The 22020-nt window shown below is 41.3% G+C and overlaps 1 protein-coding gene across 2 annotated transcripts in view; it reads left to right on the top strand.

Annotated features, from left to right (window-relative positions):
• The window catches only part of LOC124556314, a 226203-nt gene that overhangs the window by 97920 nt on the left and 106263 nt on the right, over positions 1–22020 (top strand). For both annotated transcript variants that reach the window (XM_047130287.1, XM_047130286.1), the window contains exons 3-4: positions 4829–4957; positions 12946–13107. In XM_047130287.1, the coding sequence (XP_046986243.1) occupies positions 4829–4957; positions 12946–13107 (291 nt within the window). The remainder of the gene's footprint in view (positions 1–4828; positions 4958–12945; positions 13108–22020) is intronic.

The following is a 22020-nucleotide window of genomic DNA, read 5'->3' as shown; positions in this document are numbered from 1 at the left end:
CAGAAAAGCTGCACATACTGATCTGTATCTGCATGTCTCCAGTAGTCACAACAACTCACATCGTGAAGGCATTTTAAGCATGCTCTCAGGCTACGATCCATCTGCAACAAAGACATCCTTCCAACTGAGTTAAAGCACCTTGACACGAAATTGCGAAGAAAGGAATACAGCAGCAAGCTGGAAAGGTGTGCATTTAGATAGGCCGTACCTAGACAACAGCAGAAAGAGAAAGAAAGGCACAAATCATCTGCGTGCATCCCATTTGTTGGCAATACTTCCAGAAAGATCGGCAGGATCGTGGAAGGACACAATGTTAAGTGCGATTTTCGACCACCCTCTAAAACCTTGACGCTACTAGGCTCAGTGAGGGATGATCTAGGCCTTCGCAAACCAGCATTCTACCAAATCTCCTGCCAGTGCAGCAAAGCATACATTGGAGAAAATGTATGCGTGGTAGAAGAGGGGTGCTCTGAGTATAGACGCCACATTGAATTATGCCAGACCACAAAATCAGCCGTGTGTGAGTTAACGAGTATTTCGCTCTCATTTAAGTGTATGACCGAATCGTGAAACGAATCCTGTCGTCCAGGACTAGATGTCACAAAGGGCGCAGGTTCACCACGAGATGGGGAAACTCACAGGCATCTATTGTCTATTGAGGCCTAAGCGCCGTAGTGTGCGAGTGAGACAGATGAGAACCTATTTCATAGGGAAACTCAGTAGAAGGCTTTTGTGGGTGAGGAGACGTAACAGTGTTAAATATGGCAGACCTAACATCGTCCACAGAGGGGAACATTTATGAAAACTGTTTAATTCTGTAGTAGTGCAGGGAATCAAGCCACAGTAATTTTAATCTACCATCCTTCATAAATTTTCATGGTGATCCCAATAAAACTTGAATATTGATCACATTTATAATAGTTTAGGATTTACTGTTCTACATCAGTATTTTCAGTTAAGCATCAGATCATCATTTCCTCCACACAAAACGCATTGAACGATGACAGCATGATGCCTTATTGAATCATTAGGTAATAGAATATTTGTTGTAAAGTCTAGTGCATAATAGTTACTTTTGTTCTGTATTTATTTATCAGAGAGCACATTGGTGCAAGGCTACTGGCTGTGACATTCAAAGTTAAGAAGGAAATTGTAATGGTTTTATGTAAAAGAATTTAATGTTTATTATGTAATGGATATTATTGTTACTTTATTTAGAACGTGAAAGTGCTCAAGCTTTGATTATTTAAATATGTTAAAATGTAAAATAATGTAGAATAAGCTGTAGCCAATCAGATCGGCGACTTCAGGAAAGGGTACTGCAGTAGTCAGTTGAGTGACGATGTTCAGCGCGCGGGAAAACGCGGCCGGAGACGGGCGGAGAGGGACAGTTCTGGTCCAGACACCAAAGAGTACAGTTCGGATTAAAACGCAAAAGCGGACAGTCGGTCTTCAGGCAGCTAGGAAGTGAAACGACTTACAAAATTTCGCTATGTATGGTATCGCGGGACTTAGTCCCTGAGCGGTGAGCAGCCGCGCGCCTGTTGTGAACTCAAAATTAGAGCGTAGTTAATGAGGTGGAGTATTGGACTGGTAATTCGCGAAGAGATTGTCAAATGGATATGCGTTAGAGTGTAACAGTAACTCTAAATACGACCACTTTCGCAGTTAGTTTGCTTTGTGAATAAACATTATTGTAACCAAATCGCAACTGTGTGGCCTACATCATTTATGGGTCGTTAATTTAGTTCCCGATATTACTATTATTGTTATTACTCTACTGGCCATTAAAATTGCTACACCAAGAAGAAATGCAGATGGTAAACGGGTATTCATTGGCCAAGTATATTACACTAGAAATGACGTGTGATTACATTTTCATGCAATTTGGGTGCATAGATCCTGAGAAATCAGTACCCAGAACGACCACCTCATGCCGTAATAACGGCCTTGATACGCTTGGGCATTGAGTCAAACAGAGCTTGGATGGCGTATACAGGTACAGCTGCCCATGCAGCTTCAACACGATACCACAGTTCATCAAGAGTAGCGACTGGCGTATTGTGACAAGCCAGTTGCTCGGCCACCATTGACCAGACGTTTCCAATTGGTGAGAGATCTGGAGAATGTGCTGGCCAGGGTAGCAGTGGAACATTTTCTGAATCCAGAAAGGCCCGTACAGGACCTGCAACTGAGCATTATCCTGCTGAAATGTAGGGTTTCGCAGGGATCGAATGAAGGGTAGAGCCACGGGTCGTAACACATCTGAAATGTAACGTCCACTGTTCAAAGTGCCGTCAATGCGAAGAAGAGATGACCGAGACGTGTAAGCCGGTCGGAGCGACCGAGCGGTTCTAGGCGCTTCAGTCTGGAACCGAGCGACCGGTACGGTCGCAGGTTCGAATCCTGCGTCGGGAATGGATGTGTGTGATGTTCTTAGGTTAGTTAGGTTTAAGTAGTTCTACGTTCTAGGGGACTGATGACCTCAGAAGTTAAGTCCTGCCATCACTCCGGGTAATACGCCAGTATGGCGATGACGAATACACGCTTCCAATGTGCGTTCACCGCGATGTCGCCAAACACGGATGCGACCATCATGATGCTGTAAACAGAACCTGGATTCATCCGAAAAAAATGACGTTTTGCCATTCGTGCACCCAGGTTCGTCGTTGAGTACACCATCGCATGCGCTCCTGTCTGTGATGCAGCGCCAAGGGTAACCGCAGCCATGGTCTGCGAGCTGATAGTCCATGCTGCTGCAAATGTCGTCGAAGTGTTCGTGCAGATGGTCGTTGTCTTACAAACGTCCCAATCTGTTGACTCAGGGATCGAGACGTGGCTGCACGATCCGTTACAGCCATGCGGATAAGATGCCTGTCATCTCGACTGCTAGTGATACGAGGCCGTTGGGATCCAGCACGCCGTTCCGTGCGATACGATAAACCGCAATCGCAATAGGCTACAATCCGACCTTTATCAAAGTCGGAAACGTGATGGTACGCATTTCTACTCCTTACACGAGGCATCACAACAACATTTCACCAGGAAACGCCGGTCAACTGCTGTCTGTGTATGAGAAATCGGTTGGAAACTTTCCTCATGTCAGCGCTTTGTAGGTGTCGCCACCGGCGCCAACCTTGTGTGAATGCATTGAAAAGCTAATCATTTGCATATTACAGCATCTTCTTCCTGTCGGTTAAATTTTGCGTCTGTAGCACGTCATCTTCGTGGTGTAGCAATTTTAATGGCCAGTAGTGTTGTTGGCGCACAAGCTATTGAGCCTTGTTTCGACGTCTTACAGGATTGTTATTGTGTCACCATACATGATAATTGTGTCACGCGGTCTGTGTAGGAACATTTGGCATACTTTGCATTTAATTTCTGCAGCACTAAATTAATCAATTGCACATTCGCTTCTTTACGACTGGCAGGTAACTGTAATACGTTATGGCTGCTCCTGATAATTAGTGATTCAGAGTGCTCCTTGACCACATACTCTTCTTGTGATCTTCTCTGACATATAATTTTTTTGTGAACCTGAGAAGGGTACTGACTACTTTAGTGTATTATTTCATTATAGTTTGGCTATGTGTTCGTATACATGGCCGGCCGGTGTGGCCGAGCGGTTTTAGGCGCTTCAGTCCTGAACCACGTGACCGCTACGGTCGCAGGTTCGAATCCTGCCTTGGGCATGGATGTGTGTGATGTCCTTAGGTTAGTTAGGTTTAAGTAGTTGTAAGTTCTAGGGGACTGATGACCTCAGTTGTTAAGTCCCATAGTGCTCACAGCCATTGAACCATTTTCGTTTACATCTTGAGGCAGCTAAGATAGGACACCAAGAATATATCTTCAACGAGTAAATGTATCTAGATATCCAATGGCCTTGGCGCGGTGGTAACACCGGTTCCCGTCTAATGACCAAAGTTAAGCGCTGTTGGACTTGGCTAGCATTTGGATGAGTGACCGTGCGGGTTTGTCGAGCGCTGTTGGCAAGCCAAGTGCATTCAAGAAGGGTCGTAGGTAAGATGCACATAATTACAAGCTTATTTCGCTGAAGTCAATATATTATGGAACGTGTTTTATGTTCTCCCAATACGGCATACTTGCACGAAAATCTCATCTGTAAAAATGAACATGGAGTCCACAGAGATCTTGCGGAGCTCAGTTCACTCTACACATTACTCCACTCCATTTTGGCTGATGTAGCAATAGAGGCTGTCTGTTCCAAAAATAGAAAACAATCTCAGTTGCTAGTGTTTTATTAACAATGACCCTTTGGCGTGATTGCCGCATCTTCAGATTATTTTGAACAGCGGAGACCGCATTAGTCATATTTAAAAGCCATTAATATGATGGCGTTAAAGAGAAGACCGCAGTCGCAAAATACGGATATAGGAAAGCCAAACCATGGCAAATACGGTGCGAAGATAGGTATATAGTAAACTATATAAATCTATATTTGGGAATCAGTGTTTACTTACAATCTGTAAGCTTATGCATTTTGCAAAGTGTGCTGACGTCATTTGGGATAGATTACATACAATTCACTACCAACATTACAGACTTCTCCTTGGCCACGTTTATCACCTTGTCCAAATAGTTTCATGCTTAACACGTAGCCCAGTTGCTTGCTCAAACACTCAAAATGTACACTCTGCGATACTAGCTTCAGCTGTTACTTTCTTTGGAATTGTCGGTTTGTTTCTTTTTAATTTAGGCAGTTAAGTACGTTATACTGTACTGCATCAGATATAATGGTTGTTTGTATAAGAGGAGATTAAAAAGCTTAACTCTTTCTTGAAAATTTCAACCTCTGTATTGCTTACAGGAAGCACGTGCAGAATTCCGTCAGCTTCTTTGTGATTCCACTGTGAGAATCGACATGCTGGCTAAGAAGCTTGGTGCATGTGTTGAAAGAGCAAGGCCATACTACGAAGCTCGTATGAGAGCTAAAGAGGTAAGTGTCTGTTTTCCATATAAGAAGTATAATGCTATGCTTTATTGAATAAAACATTAAATGATTAGCCAAAACATTGTGATCACTGCCTTTCATATAATTTACACTGGATGTACAACAGGCATTTTCTGTCACATGAAAGACACAATTGCTCAGGAAGTTAACATTTATTGATAGAATGTTGGTAGAGGAAACTAGTCACAGAGACAATCACAGTGTTGCTAAACACTCATCACAGGGGGCGACCACTTAGTTACTACACGGCCTGTTGTAGGAGTGTCCTCAGAGAAACACTGTAAACAATCTGTCACTTTGGTGACCACTGCACTGACTGACATATCTGTTGCACAATGTACCACTAATGCACTACACAATTTGTAGCTCAGTCGACCACTGAAACCACAGCCTATTCCATTGCACAAGTGACCACTATTGATACTACACAATTCATCACTCAGTTGATCACTGAATTACAATATATCCCATCATAAAAGCAAGAACTAATATCACAGTAGCCGGCCGGAGTGGCCGTGCGGTTCTAGGCGCTACAGTCTGGAACCGAGCGACCGCTACGGTCGCAGGTTCGAATCCTGCCTCGGGCATGGATGTGTGTGATGTTCTTAGGTTAGTTAGGTTTAATTAGTTCTAAGTTCTAGGTGACTGATGACCTCAGAAGTTAAGTCAGATAGTGCTCAGAGCCATTTGAACCATTTGATATCACAGCACTTACTGCAGCACAAGTGAGCACTAATGACATTACACAATGCATTGGTCAGGGCACCACTAAAATTGCTACACTGTGACAGCACAGATAACAAACCAGCACACTCTGGTCTGTGTGTGTGTGTGTGTGTGTGTGTGTGTGTGTGTGTGTGTGTGTGTGTCCAGTGAAGCTGCATCAGAGGGAACACATTAGATTTCTCTCCTACGTAATCCTGCTGAGCTCTGAAAATTGGGCACACAGTAGGATGACACTATAGTTGGAAGGAACTGGATGCCATGTTCACAAACTAGGGTTTTGTATTTCTGCTTTTATGTTGGCTGGCCCATCTGTGTACTTGCAACTCCGTGCTGTGGTCGATGCTGTAGGCTCACAGGTTGGCTGAGACTATCAGCAGGGCTGCACTGCAGCCTGTACTGTAAATTTGCAGCTTAGCCGACAGATAACAGTACTGTGGCTGTCTGTGATTGGCAATCACGGATGGTAGTCACCATGTTCCTCCCGCCAGTAGTAGCAGAGTGTGGAGGTTAATCAAGCTGGCAAGCAAACTCATCACTCAGAGCTGGATTGACAGTGAAGCTGTCTAAGGGGAATGCATAGAGGCAGGTTCAGATGGGTTGTATAGGCCAGCTTAACATGGTCCAATGACACACTCTGGGTGTTCCTGTTGGCAACCGTCAGGATATGGTGGCCATTTCCAACAATCACATGCGGACCAGAGTGTGGAGGTTTGAGACAAGGCCTGACCCCAAAAATTTGGACCATTTTGTGCATGGCAGTGGCCAAATCTGTATGAATGAATACAGGTGGGGTGCCATGCCAAGAGCCATTTTGAAGACAGAGGCGTGCAGTGTGGGAGCACAGCCCAGTCAGGAAGGCCAGTATGTCAGGGGTAGAAATGGTAGCAGAGGGCTCAACAAATTCCCCACGTATCCAGAGAGGGTGTCTTGAAATTGGTGCAGAGGCTGAAAAAGACAATGAGAAGTGCAGTGGTCCATGATATGGCAAAGTAAGGCAGCCTTTAAAGTGTGATACCACTGCTCGATGTTACTATTGCTGGCTGAATGGTATGCAGTGGTAGGGTGGTGATGAGTGCAACAGAGTTGGGCAAACTCGTTGAACAGCAGGGATTCAAATTGCGTTCCACAATCTGCAGTGATGTGGAGTGGGGAACCTAAATGAGCTGTCCACATACCCACAAATGCTTGTGTCACAGTTTCAGACAAGATGTCAAGAATTGGTGCTGCCTAGGACAGGTTGTGAAACAATCAATGATGGTTAAAATATAGCACTGGTTGTGGTACGCTGCAGCAGTAAGAATGTGTGCCAGGCCACATGTAACGATGGGTAACAAGTGTGGTGGTGGATGGCACAGGTTGTAGATGCTGTCAAAGGCATACTTGGGGAAAGCAACTGGTAGGAAAGGTCGTGGCTTGCCATTGGAAGTGTCACAGAACAGTTTTGTGTCTGTGCCAGAGATAGAGACATGCTGTAGCCTGAGGTCAGTGTTTGGCTCATGGCTATGAGAGTCCAGCTCCATGTCGACCTGTTGTGCTGTAGCGAGTGCAGCAAAAATGATGCAATCAATGATCCCGGTGACTGATGATAGACAGTCAGCAACAACATTGTCCATTCCAGAGATGTGCCAAATGTTGTGCTGAACTGAGAGGTATATTTGAGTTGCTGGAACTCACGTGGGAGGCAAAGCTTTTTGATATGCGGGAAGGTGTATGTGATGAGTTTGTGGTCAGTAAGTGTTGTGAAATTCCTAGCCTCCAACGATGGATGAAAGTAGCGGATCACCTCATAGATGGCAAACAGTCCCCTGTCATAGGTGCTCCATTAATGTTGTGTGACCTTCTTTGAAAAGAAAACCAATGGTTGCCAGGAACTATTGGAGTGTTGCTGCAAGGCTGCATGTAAGGTGTGTTGCCTGGTGTCAATCACAAGTGCCACCTGGGTGTCGTGTGCTGGACGAACCATAGGTGCAACATCGGTAAGGCTGTTCTTACCACCAGAGGAGGCAGCATACATTTGGTCCATCCAAGGAATGAGATTGTTGCCCTTAGGGTTGAGCTGCCAGAACACAGGGCTGCAGTGAAGGCTTTAACCATCTGTGAGGGCCACCAGTTGTGCAGTGAAAGTGACTGATGAATTACCAGGATGGTTGCCCTTAGTGTTAAGCATATGTCAGCAGCTCTTGAATGGAGGCTGTGCCAGGGAGATGATGGCAGAAGAAGTTCAGTATCTTGAGGAACTGGTGAAGTTCTTGAAAAGTTCATGTGCACTGAATTTCCTGAATAAACTGAACATTTTCAAGGGGGCGGGGGGGAGGGGATGCCATTTGCACAAATCTAGTGGCCTTAAATGTCATGTGGGAGGCTCCAAAGATGCATCTGGAGTGATTGATGATAACCACAGAATTTTTTAGGCCTGCTGTCAGATGTTCATGAAGCTGCTGTGGTGAAGAAGTGAACACCAATACATCATTGGGATATGCAAAGCAAAAGGGTAGGTTATGCAGTACACCATTGATGAATCAGTGTCATATCCTGAGCAGCATTTTGGAGACTAAATGTCATGTAAAGTGATTTGAAGATGTCAAACAAAGTGGTGATGACTGTCTTTGGAATGTCTTCCATAATGACTGATATCTGCATAAATGCCTTCATGTAGTTGAGGACATCGAACACTGAGGCACCTCTGAGGGCATGGTTGAAGTGATGAAGGCTTGTGACCAGATATCTCTCTGAGATGGTGAGTGCATTGAGAGCACGATAGTCAATGCAGGTCACTAGGGTGTGTCCTTCTTTGGTAGGAGGTGGAGAGGAGAGGACCAGTGGTAGCCAGCTGGGGTGGCCGAGTGGTTCTAGGTGCTACAGTCTGGAACAGCGCGACTCCTATGGTCGCAGGTTTGAATCCTCCCTCGGGCATGGATGTGTGTGATGTCCTTAGGTTAGTTAGGTTTAAGTAGTTCTAAGTTCTAGGGGACTGATGACCTCAGAAGTTAAGCCCCATAGTGCTCAGAGCCATTTGAACCATTTTTGAACCAGTGGCAGAGTGAATGGCAAATGGTGCCATCCTAAAGCATGTCCTAGAATTCAGCTTTAGCAGCAGCAAGTTACTCTGGTGCAAGATGTCCTGGTCTGCTGAAAAGTGGAGGGCCAGGGTGTTGTGTGGACATAATGAACTGTGCTGCGCTGTACCTCTTGTGGTGTTCCAGGTTGGTGTGCAATGGCTGGGAAATGGTCGAACAGATCCTGGGACTTCCCTGCATCGGCAGCATGGACAAACTTCAGCACAAAGTTTTGCACAACATGGTAGAAGCCAACAGTTGAGTGACCGGAGTCCTTGTTGATGACACGAGGGGCAACAGTGTCAGGGACAAGCTGACGATGGGCTAAGAAATCAACACCAATGATTACCTGTGGGATGTCTGTAATGGTGAATAGCCAGCTGAAGGTGCAGTGCAGCCTTAAGTCCATTTGTGAAGGGTAGCCACTGTATGTGCCGATGGACGAGTTTTTAGCAGCCAAAATGGTGTTGTTAGTTGATGCCCAGGAAGTACATACATGGATAGACACACGTTTTGGAATCAATGTCTAGAAGGAAATGGTGGACAGGCCTTCTATCCGAAATAAACAAACGCTTTGAAGCAGTGTGGCATCCATGCTCACTTGCTCTCTGGCATTTGGGCAGTGTAGTGATCGACCACAGGAAGCTTACTCTTCAAATCTGTGGTGGCTTCAGCATGTAATGTGCTGCTCTTCAGCAGATTAGTGGTCCCAGGTGTGCTGGTGAAAGTGTGATGGTGCTTTAAGAGCATCTGGCCTGGTATGAAGTATAGATACTTGCACCGTGAAATCTTCAATCTGTGCTAAAAACAGTTGGAATTCCTGGCTGGCCATGGTGGGTGCTGAGGCATTGTGGTCCACTGGTTGGCTAGTGGTATAATTGTCGTGTCGAAGGCAGCATTGGTAGCGGCAACATGAACTGGGCCACAACATGAGGCTGCACTGAGGGCTTCGACCCATGTCATTGAAGGCCACGCGTTGTCACCGTGAAAGTGACACTTGAGTTGTGAGGATTTCATGTGCCTTTCTAGGTAGCCAGTCCAGCCAAAGCACATGGAGCAACTCATCTGGAACTGTGCAAAGGTGAACCAAGGTGCAGAGGTGGGACCAGAGATGTGACAGAGTTCTGTTACCAGCATCATCATCAGTAGTTAACTGACTTATGCCCTCAGCTGGAGATATGGAGAGATTGTACATGAGCTCCCTCTTGAGCTGCTGGTATGGTTCAGTGGGTGGTGACACAGTGATTATGTTGGCAACCTTGACATTGTAGTGCTGGTTGACATGGGTGACAACATAAACATTTCGTATGATCTAATGCCTAGCCACCACAATGGAAGTTGGCCTTGACCTGCATGAACCAGATGACTGGGCAGGTAGGCCAAAAAGATGGTAGTCAGACAGCAGTTGAGGAAACCATAGAATGCAGTTCACCAGGCAATGACAGAGATGCAGTGTTAGCAGTGGTGGCACTATTCGCTGGAGTTAATCATGAGATGTAGCACACACATGAAGCAGTTGGTCTGTGCCAGCTGGATGGAAGTATAAATAGCATGTTCTGCATGTTCTGGCATATGGAAGACACAATTGCTCACTAAGTTAACATGTATTGTTAGTGCTGTTGGTAAAAGAAACTAGTCATAGATACAATCACAATGTCACTAAACACCTGTTGCAGGGGAGACCACTTAGTCACTGTACAAGGCCTGTTGCAACAGCAACCACTGAAAAACACTGTAAACTATCCATCACTTGGGCAACCACTACACTCACTTACATATCCTGTCTCGCAAGCATCCACTAACACACTGCACAATCCATTTCTCGGTTGACTACTAAAGCCATAGCATATCCTGTTGCACAACTGACTACTACTGATACTACACAATCTGTTGCTCTGTTGACGACTGAATAACTCATCACAAAGGTGGCCATTGATATCACAGTATTTCCTCCAGTAGAAGTGAGCACTGATGACACTACACAACCTGTCATTCAGGTGACCACAGAAATCACAACACCGTGACGGCATGGATACCAAACCAGCACACTCTGGCATGCATCCGTGTGTGTGTGTGTGTGTGTGTGAGAGAGAGAGGGAACACATTAAATATCTCTGCTTAGCTGCCAAAATTGTACACAAAATGGAATGACACTACAGTCGGTAGGAATTGGGAGACACACTCGCAGACACTATTGTTAGGGTCCTGTATTTCTGCTTTTATGTTGGCTGGCACATCTGTGTACTAGCTGCACTGCACTGTGGTCAACACTGTAAGCTCACTGGTTGCCCCGTATTGTGGCTTGTGCTGTAAGAGCACTGCTTAGCTGACAGTGATGGTACTGTGGCTGGCTGTGCTTGGTGGCTATGGATGGTAGTCACCACACTGCCCATTGCAAGAATGAATTGTGCCATTGCAGGCACGTGGTGGGCTAACAGAAGTATATAAGTAGAGCAGAAGGGAAAAACAGATCTTTCAAATGATGGTATGGATCCTAAATGAGGAAATCCACTGACGTAAGCAGTTTTGGCGAGTACATTGTTATGACCTGCCACCTTGAGACAAGCATCTCAGAAATGGCAAAACTGGTTGGCTGTTTATACACTTCTGTCATGGGCATCTATGGAAAGTGGTTGAAGAACAATGCAACCATGCAACGGCAACAATGTGTTGGATGTCGATGACTCAGCACAGAATGTGGAGGTTGGAGGCTTTGTGATTGTGTAATGCCCCTGTGGTGAATCTGATGACCAAGTTAAACGCTGGTGCAATGAATCATATTCATTGTTACACCAGATCGATGGTTGTGTCCGGCCATGTCTAGGCAAATCGCTGCTTGAAACTTGCACTGCACTACAGACAGAGGCTGATGGTGGCTGTATTATGCTGTGGGGGCCATTCACTTGGGCTTGCATGGGAATTGTAGTAATTGAAGGCACTATGACAGTTGTGAACCATGTGAACATTGTTGTGAACCAGCTGCATCCCTTCATTCTATGCATCTTCCTGACAACAATAGCATCTTTCAGCAGGAGAACAGTCAGTGTCACATGACCAGAATTTTGATGCAGTGGTTTGAAGTCCATGCTAATGAACAGACTTTGATGTCTTGGCCACCAGATTTGCCTGATTTGAACCCTATTGAACACATCAGGGATGCTATCAGATGGTAGCTTGCACCCCAGACCACTTGCCCATGATTTATGGCAATTGGATGACGTATATGTAAACAACAGGTGCCACAATCAAGGACTCGGTGAACCCATGCCTTGCAAATTTGCTACTGTACTGCATTCTGAATGTGTACCAACACACTATTAACAAGGTGGCCATAATGTTTTGGCTCATCAGCGTATGATTGACATTCAAAGTAAGTTTGCTACAGTTACTTTTAGCCTTGTATGTGTTTTTTTTCTGAGTTTGGAACTAGCAATTTGAATCAGTGGTAAGAAACAAAATTCCATGAAATAACCAATGTCTTTTTTATTTGATTGTATAAAGAGCAGTTTAATGTTCACTGAAAGTAGTCTGGGTGTCACTATGTAATAGTTTTTAGTCTTAGGTCCAATACAATAAGCTTCACTGGAAATTTGGAAATTTTTTCCATTGCTCTTTAGAAGTGAACTAATTCAGAAGTGTATGTTTTCTCTTACAATTTTAGCATCGTGATGAAACACGATGATGTGGTAACATTTACACATGACTGTGAGTTTTGCAGGATCTATGATGGAGGCATACTTATTTATTAAGTCTACATGTTCAGTATACATTTATGTGTTTATTTTACATATAATCGTGTAAGTATACAGTGGGTGACTCAGGTGTAAGTGGCATTAAAAAGTATTACCAACTATGGAGATGGATGTAATGCAAAGAAATTGCATTGTAATTGCTAGAGCTTGTGGCACGTACTACCCAGTTATTATGCAATGTAATTAAGGAGTAATGTTTTAGAATTACTTCTGTGACTCTAAAAAAACTCTTATTTCATTTAAAATTATGAAAGAACTCACTATTCCTTACTGTTAACATTTCTTTTCCATAAGCATAATCTTAAAAAATGGTAACTGAAGACTTTCTGAATTTGATGTAAGTTACACGTGAACATATTTATCGAGTCAACAATTTTTTTTTTTATTTGATGTGGATGTTACTCTCTGAATATTTTATTTTCTGCTTATTTTTGAAAAGGCTCTTTTGGAGACCCAGCAAGCAGCAATTCGATTTGAACGAGCAAATTCTGCACATGCTGCAGCTAAAGAAATGGTGTACCTAGCAGAAGAAGGCCTAAGCACAGAAGGTCGGACTTTTGACCATGCCTGGCAGGAGATGTTAAATCATGCTACTATGAGGGTAAAGATGATATATTTGTTGCAAACACTTCCTAGTATAATAAAGAATAAAATATGTTAACTTTTCTTCAGTATTCAATAAAAGTGGCACAACATCAAATTAATTTTTGAAACATATATGTGCTATTATAGAAGCAGCTTATATACATTCTTTCAGTGATGTATGTCTGCTTCTGTGCTATGTGTAGTCTCATTTCTTATGGTTACTGCAACATTTGTGTGATTAGTAATCAGTTTTCCATGTAGCAGTGAACATTTCTTTTTCAGTGTTGAAATAAACTGAAGGTGCATGTCATCATAATTTGCTCATTGTCATAGAAAACATTGGTGTCATGCATTTGCTGTGACAATGATTGATATTTTTGTTTAATAAATATCATAATTTTTCCAAGGCTATTGTAGTGAAGCATCATCAAAAAAACAGAAAACATTTTGCAAAGCTTGCTTACAGAGATTTCATTGCTGCCCTGTGTTGAAGTCACATGTTATATAGCATTAATAATATGAGATGTAGTTAATATGAGTAATAAGAACATCAGTAGATTCCAATAAGAAATTAATCATTGGAGTATAATAAATTGTCCACCAAAAATCCGTTAGGCCTAGGCCTCTCTTAAACTATACTATATTAGTACCTAAACCATGTATGGTTGCTGACAAGCTTTTGAAAATGTGTTTGTCTGGATAATGGGAAGTTTCATGTGCCAAAGTGAATGATTTTCAGTAATCATCTTCTTATACACTGTTTTGATTCCATAAATGAGCTGTTGGTTTGAAAGTGATATAGATTACTTATGATAAATTTCAAACAGTCATAAATATACAGAGAAGGAGCAGTTAGTAGACCAAATTCTTTGAACAGACGTATGATGGACGTTCTTGAATTTACACCACAAATAATTTGTATTACATGCTTTTGGACACAGGAAACTGTAGCACTGGATGAATTGCCCTAAAAGTACAATCGCATAGGATGTTATGGAATGATTTTTAATTTTTACATCACCTATTTCTGAAAAATTTGTTTAGGCATTCTGTATGTATTGTCAGCTCTTAGTCCTATGAATTTAACTCTGCAAACTTAAAAGTTCTGAGTGGCATATAGAGAATTTCTCCAAAATGTAATGCAAGTACAGTGGCTAAAAACCATTTATTGACATCTATGAAAATTTTTTGAATAGCTCTGTTTACCACAATGATTTTATCATCTGCAGACATAGCAAACATAGCATCTGTTAATGTCACTGTTAAAAGTTCAGTAATATACACAAGAAAACATGAGGGCACTACAGTGGAATCTTTTGGAATACCACATGTAGTAGATAAAGACTGATGTCAATATAGGACACTTTCGAACTGACACCCTTTGTTTTGTTTTAGAAAGATATGACTTGAATCTTCTGTAGAATTTCCTGTGACACTACAATATCTGTACTTGTTATACTTCAAAGGATTTGCAATTTATTCATTCAGATATCTTTGATAGATGATAGAAAGTATCTGTAGCCTGTAATTTAGTGCTAAATTAATTATGTACATTCTCACTTCATATATGAATAGTTTTGACAATATCAAAAATCTTTAGAAGTCACGACTGTGACTTGGTCAATTAGATATTTGTGATCAAATCATTAATAAGTGACTTATATGATAACTTTTCAAAAATTTTGAGAATACTTAGGCGAAGGGCCCTTAGATGCCACTGCTTCCCTTTGCGTTGGCTTAAACTCAGCATATTTCTGTAAATTAGGGAATGTTCCATTGATATATGGTTTATTACACAAGTAGCATAAGATGTTATTAAACTCTGAAGGCCACTGTTTAATTAACTTAATTCGTATTTTCTCATAAATAGTGAGCATTTCTGATTTTAAAAATTTTATAGTAGTCATCACTTATTTCGGTGTAGTGTGGGCTGTATTCATGTTACTGAAATTATTTGTAAAGGATGTCATCAAATATGCCAAGTCAATGTGTACTGATCCTCAAAGCCTTATATTATTAATTATTGATAGAAATTGCTTATTAAAGATCTTTTCATCACACTGGACCGGTTTCCATATTATCATCAACCCTTAGAGCTCTTTTCTCATATTCATGTTTAGTTCTACCTGTCTCCTACTTCATATATGTTCCATATTATTTTGTTGCCTCATATGATTGCCCTCATGTAGGGTATTTGCTGTAATGTCTGGATTACTTTCTTTGATATTATGTGGTGTTTGCTATCATTGAAGGTATAAAAAACTGTTTGAGGAATACAGACTGGAAAGATGTATACAATTCACCTGGGATAAATGAAAAATATAACTGTTTCTCTAATACAGCCATAGGTCACAATGAAAACTGCTGCCCTAACAAAGTGACCAAAGCAAATAGATTAAATGTTTCAAAACCTTCGATTACAAATGGAATAAAAGCATTGTGCAAAACAAAAAGAAGACTGTACTTAATGTCAAGGGAAAATGATGACTACAGAGCTAAATCACATTACAAATTATATTGTAAAATTCTAAACAAAGTAATCAGAACCTCAAAATGTATTTATTTTCAAGAAAAAATAAATGCCTTTTATAACAAGATAAAAACTGTATGGAACATAGTAATTAGTGAAACAGGAAAAACTAATCAGGCAAATGAGGAAATTACGTTAAATGTAAATAATGGGTTGATTAGAGATACCTCCAAAATTGCAGGCACTTTCAACAACTTTTTCCTTTCAATAGCAGACAACTTAGGTTTGAATAGTTCCTCAGAAGACAGCTTAAAATATTTAAAAAATTCATTTCCACAGAAGTTCGACAAAATTCAACTGTATCCTACCTCACCCAAAGAGATTTCTAATATTGTTAGCCCTCTTAGAAACAGATGTTCCAGTGGTTATGATGAAATCAGCACTACCATAATTAAATGTTGCTCCTCAGAACTTTGTGACATACTGAGTTACTTATGTAATGAATCCCTACATAGTGGTACTTTTCCAGATAGGCTTAAATATGCTACTGCCAAACCATTATACAAAAAAGCAGACAAATCATAAGTGGAAAACTTCCGTCCCATTTCATTATTGCCAATATTTGCAAAAGTGTTTGAAAGGATTATGTAAAATAGACTTTATAAACACCTAGAACAGAAAAATATTCTCATTCACAATCAGTTAGTATTTTGGAAAGGATTGTCAACTGATCGAGTTATGTTCACTTTTACAGATGATATATTAGAATCAATAAATCAAAAGTTATTACCACTTGGAGTCTTGGAATATTCTGTGATCTGGCAAAAGCTTTTGATTGTGTTAAGCACGATCTCCTTATACAAAAGTTAAAATATTATGGGATAACAGGAGTAGCAGGCTCATGGTTCTCATCCTATCTTTTTAATAGAAAACAGTGTGTGTCTGTATCATGCCTACCACATAACAATAGTCATTCAAAATATGAAACCATCAGAAAAGGGGTGCCCCAGGGCTCTATTTTAGGTCTCTTGTTGTTCCTATTATATATTAATGGCCTTCCATATGGAGTGTCACAAAATGCAAATTTTGTCCTATATGCAGATGATACAAGTATTGGTATAAAAAACAGTACCCGTGATCTCACTGAGCAATCAGTTAATGAAATATTTGTAAGTATCAATGGGTGGTTCACTGTAAATGGATTGTCACTGAATTTTGACAAGACCTAGTACATACAGTGCAGTACCTCACAAAGAATACCTGACCCTATAAGTATAATGTATTCAAACAATGAAATTAAAGCTGTAGACAGTGTCAAATTTTTAGGGCTACAAATTGAACACAACCTACTTTGGAAAACTCACACTCTAGACTTAATGAAACACCTTAGTTCAGTTACATTTTCAGTACGCATTATAGCAGATATAAGTGATTTAAAAATGAAGAAGTTAGTTTATTCGGCCTACTTCCATTCACTAATGAGTTATGGAATCATCTTTTGGGGAAGCTCCTCTCACAAAGAGAACATTTTCAAAATTCAAAAATGAGTCATTAGAATTATATCTGGTGTCAGTCCTAGATCATCATGCAGAGACATCTTTAAGAAACTTGGTATTCTAACTACTACTTCTCAGTACATATACTCATTGATGTCCTTTGTCATTTTCAACATGTCTGTTTTTACACAAAGTAGTGCAAAACATGATTATAATACCAGAACCGAAAACAATCTGTGTAAGGACTATAAAACCTTAACATTAGTACAAAAGGGAGTTAGATTAGATTAGATTAGTACTTGTTCCATAGATCATGAATACAACACTTCGTAATGATGTGGAACGTGTCAGGCTAATAAAAGGTGTCTATACAAGATATTACATTGCACAAAATATTACATGACATTTAATTTTTTTTTTTGGGGGGGGGGGGGGGGGGGGAGAGGGGCTGGGGAAATTACCCACTTACTATATTCAAAAATTCATCTAATGAGTAGAGGCAGTTGCCATTAAGAAATTCTTTTAATTTCCTTTTAAATGCTATATGTCAAATACATGGGTACTCATGTATTCAATAACTTACCAGAGCATATCAAAGGTCTTGTAAGTGATAAAGATTGCTTTCAGAGAGAATTAAAGAACTTCCTGTTGGCCAACTCCATTTACTCCATTGATGAACGTCTTCACAAGGATTATAGTGCATAGCTCTGTCTGCATTAGAATTGTACAATATCCATGTATCTGAGTAAAAAAGTATCTAAAAAAAACTTTGACTCTTTCCACATCTCAGAGACTCCTCTCCAAGAGATCCATGGAGAACGATAAATGTAGTGTACAGCATGAGAACTGTCCCTGAATGACATACAGTTTGCTTTTTGTAGTACAAAATAATTTTCCTTTATTCCTTGAGTAATCCATATTTTTGCAGACTGTTGTCTAATAAGGGCAATTTTTTGGGAAAACAGTTTTCAAATAAGGAGGGTACATTATTAATAAACATGTTTTCATTTGTGCCATCAGGACTGTAACATCTCTCTAATTCCTGTCTTCATCAAGTTTCCTAAAATATGCAGTTTTTGTCCCATTAACTTTCCCCCTAAACTCATATTTCAGTTTTCAGCAGGTTTTTGGTTAGACTGTGTGTAGTGTTCCATCATGCCTAGAAAGGACTGTAACTCTTTCAAGGACATGGGCTACATGTATTAATCTACATCCTCTACATGTTATTGAATGATTCTCTGATCTTCTCCCAGGCTGAAGCCATTAAACTGTAACCCATGGCTATTTTTTAAAAGCTACTCTGTCAACCAGCTTTTTGCAACATAGTGAATTAGGGGTACACATTCCATAAAGTCTCGTACTGTGTAGTAACTGTTAAATGACATCATATAATTGTTGGTACAAAATGAATGAGCTGGAAAAACTGTCCCAAAAAACAATGGAATATTGTCACCTTGAAACTACTATCAAGTTCAGATCCAAAGGATAGGTCATCAATGAAGTACAAGACTTAATATTGAAAGCACATTTATTACTGACATCAGTGCACAGCCAGAACAAAATGGAATAGAACTCCAGCATGTCTAGTGCAACTATTTATACAAATACCAAATATTCTAGAATTTTCAAGAATTACAAACACAAGATATTTTAAGGACCTTCCAGAAAAGATAAACACTAAATAGAAAATAACTGCTGGTGGTTGACTTTGAACTGGTGACATGCAGAAGGTCTGCCACTAACAGTAACCACTCTGCCACATTGTATGCACCAGAGCTCACGACATTGCTTCTATTCCTGGAAAAACAACAACTTCAGATCATCACATGGGGCTTCAAAATTATGTCTTCTAGAGGGAACTTTGCAATTTCTATATCCTGAGCAGTTGACACAGCTTTGGTGACAGCACAGCAGGCTATTACTGATCAATTCCCATTTGTCAATGTTGGGAAACACCCCAAGACATCAATTCCAATTCAGTGGAATGGTGCTCCTGCAGGTGGGATTGGCACCAGATGCCCCAGAGTTAATTGCAGCATGTGTTTCTGATGTCGACATTCCTTACCGTGGTTCACGTAGAGTAAGTAGGCACCTGGCTATTGATAGCTGTATCTGATTCTGCCTAGAGTCTCCATGAATCCTCAGATGTTGGATCACCATGGGAATACTTCAGGATGCCTGTCCATAAATGAGCTGGGATGACTCACAACCATTTCTGTCCCATTGTATCATAGTTTCTCTTATACAATGTTCCATTTATTAATTGGAATTCTCCTTTGGTCAGTTCCTACTTCTTCAAGGCTTCTACATTTTTCAGCAGTTCTGGATCTTCCCTCTGTTCTCTAGTAATGTCATTTAATCCAGCAATATCTGAGATTTCACCCGCACTGGTGTATTCTGACAAAGGAATTCTTAAAAGTCAGTTGCCATCCTTGAGTTTGTGTCGGCTTTTATATACCACTGTGATGTCATACTCCTGAAGCCCATCTCACCAGTTAGTCCAACTGGTCCTTCAGGGTAATCAGCCAGCATAGAGAATTGTGATCCACCACAATAGTAAATGGATTGTCTAATAAATGCAGCCAAAACATGTTGATGGCCCAAGCAACTTGAAGGCACTTTTTCTTGGTTCTAGAGTAGTTCTTCTTGGACTTGGAGAGTACTCCTGAAAACATTAGATACCACCTTTTCAGAATCTTCCTGAATTTGCATTAGAACTGTCCCTATTCCAAAATCACTAGTGTCAGTGTGGAGTTCTGTCTCGGCTCACTCATCCTACAATGTTAGGACTGGAGAAGATATTAGTGCCTCCTTAAGAACATAAAATCTTTTTTATATCTTTTTTCAGGAAAATATGGCTTCTCATGTGATAGTTCTTGCAAGGTACATGCCTAGGTACAGAAGTCCTTTATATATCACTGGTAATATGAGCACATTCTGAGAAAACTTTTTGTGTCATGAATGTGACAAGGAGTTGAGAAATCTGTGATCACTCTTATTTTCTTTGGATCGGGATGGCCTCCATCATCATTCACTAAATACCCCAAGATTTTAATTTCTTGGGTGGTGAAGAGGCATCGTTTTGAGTCAGTCAGATACCTATAGTCTGAACACATTTCATCATGCTTGTCAAGCAGCTTAAAGGTTCTTCAAATGTCTTTGGAAAGACTAACAGTGTCATCCAGATAGTAAAGACAAATTGTCCATTTAAGGTTTCAAAGCAGGTTTTCCATCGTAAGTGTGAAGATGGCTGGAACATTCTACAGTCCAAACAGCATAACTTTCAACTTGTAGAGGCCATCAGGTGTTATGAAGGTTGTCTTTCCCCTGTCAGCTTGTCAACATCGATTTTCCAGTAGCTTGTCAGCATGTCCATAGTTGAAAAATACTTTGCTCCTTTCAGGCAGTCTAGCTTGTCATCAGTGCATGGCAGTGGATAGGTAACTTCCTTTGTGAGTTTTTTCTGTCACTGGTAGTCAGTGTAGAAATGCTATGTTCCATCCTTCTTCTTTACAAGGACCACAGTAGACATCCAAGGACTCTCTGAAGGTTCAGTGATGTTATCTTGCAGCATGTTCACCACTTCCTCATGGATTACCCATTATTCAGCTAGTGACACTTTGTATGAGTGTTGGCTAATTGATGGATGGTCCTTAGGTTTGAAATGGTATTTTGCTATGGTCCGCTTGGTATATCTTTTCCCCTCTCCAAATCTGAAAGCATTCAGAAATTGACACAGAACAGTTGTCACATACTGATGTTACTCCTTGGTCATGCCAGATCATGTTGCCAGTTTGATAGCAGCTTCTTCCCCTGTGTTGTCTGTAATGGTAGCTGAAAAATCTATCATTCCTGTTTGAAACAGAGTCCCAGTTGGATGACAATAGCTTCTTTATTGTCCTTCCAAAAACCAAATAACTGTTTGTCACAATTTGTAATTACAAATTAACTTTGCTTCTTCTGCTGTTCCAACCAAAATCCAATTCTGTGATTTGGCTCCAACTAGCTCTCTATAGCCAGAACTAATCACTGAAATCACCAACACTTGAAGAGCTGTTTTCCAATTCTGAAGCCTACGTCTCAGTGTTACACTGTTGTCCATGATGATACATCAATGAAAGCTTAATTGCAAGCAGTCGGTGCATGAATCAGTGAGCACTCATCAATGGGAACTGCCTACAGTGGTCCCTGGGGTTCCTTAAATAGCAATTCTCCAAGAAGAGACATGCTGCATCTAGTAACTCATAACCCATGTAGGCATGGTCTTGCAACGCAGCCAGCAACCTCTTGCTGTTGGCTGGTGAGGTACCTGGTGGTCCGTAGCTCACATTACACCTTGTGGCAGTCTGGGGGTATACTTGAAAAGCCTAAATGGCTGCTATGGACAATGTGAGCATTGCTTTCTGTGACTAGTGCATTATAGCCATCATGCATGTTGTGGCTGGTGACCCTGGGCACGATAGCAGCTGCCTCCTCCACTGATGCGCTCAGGCAACGGTAGGCCCCAGAGGCCTCAACATGTTGGAGTCTCCAGCATCCTGAGGGGAAGAAGCAGATTGATCTCCATTGGCATGGGATGAGAGTCATGGTGAGCAGTGTCTAACCTCAGGAGATCCTGGACTGGGTCAGTGGCAGATGGTGCTAAGAGTGCCTCATCCTGGGTATCTGCAGCAGATGTAGTTAGGACATCCATCCATAGCCTAGATCCATAACAGGCCCCGACTTGATTGATATGCCTGCAGCAGTGGCCTCCTCGCAGGACCTGGACTTTAACTGTCTCCCACCCAATCAAATGGAGGATGAAGGCAGGCTGCCACTGCCGCCACTTGTTCATATGTCCCCACCCACAATAGATCCTGTGGGAAAAAACCTTGCCATTCATTAATCTTAGATGGTAAGGAACTGTTCTGGGAGTACACCATGGATAATTGTGATCTGTGAGGGTGGCCATGTAGTTTTTCTG

The sequence above is a fragment of the Schistocerca americana genome, chromosome X, assembly GCF_021461395.2.
Source record: "Schistocerca americana isolate TAMUIC-IGC-003095 chromosome X, iqSchAmer2.1, whole genome shotgun sequence".
Taxonomy (NCBI): Eukaryota; Metazoa; Arthropoda; class Insecta; order Orthoptera; family Acrididae; genus Schistocerca; species Schistocerca americana.
This window is presented reverse-complemented; position numbering and strand designations above follow the sequence as displayed.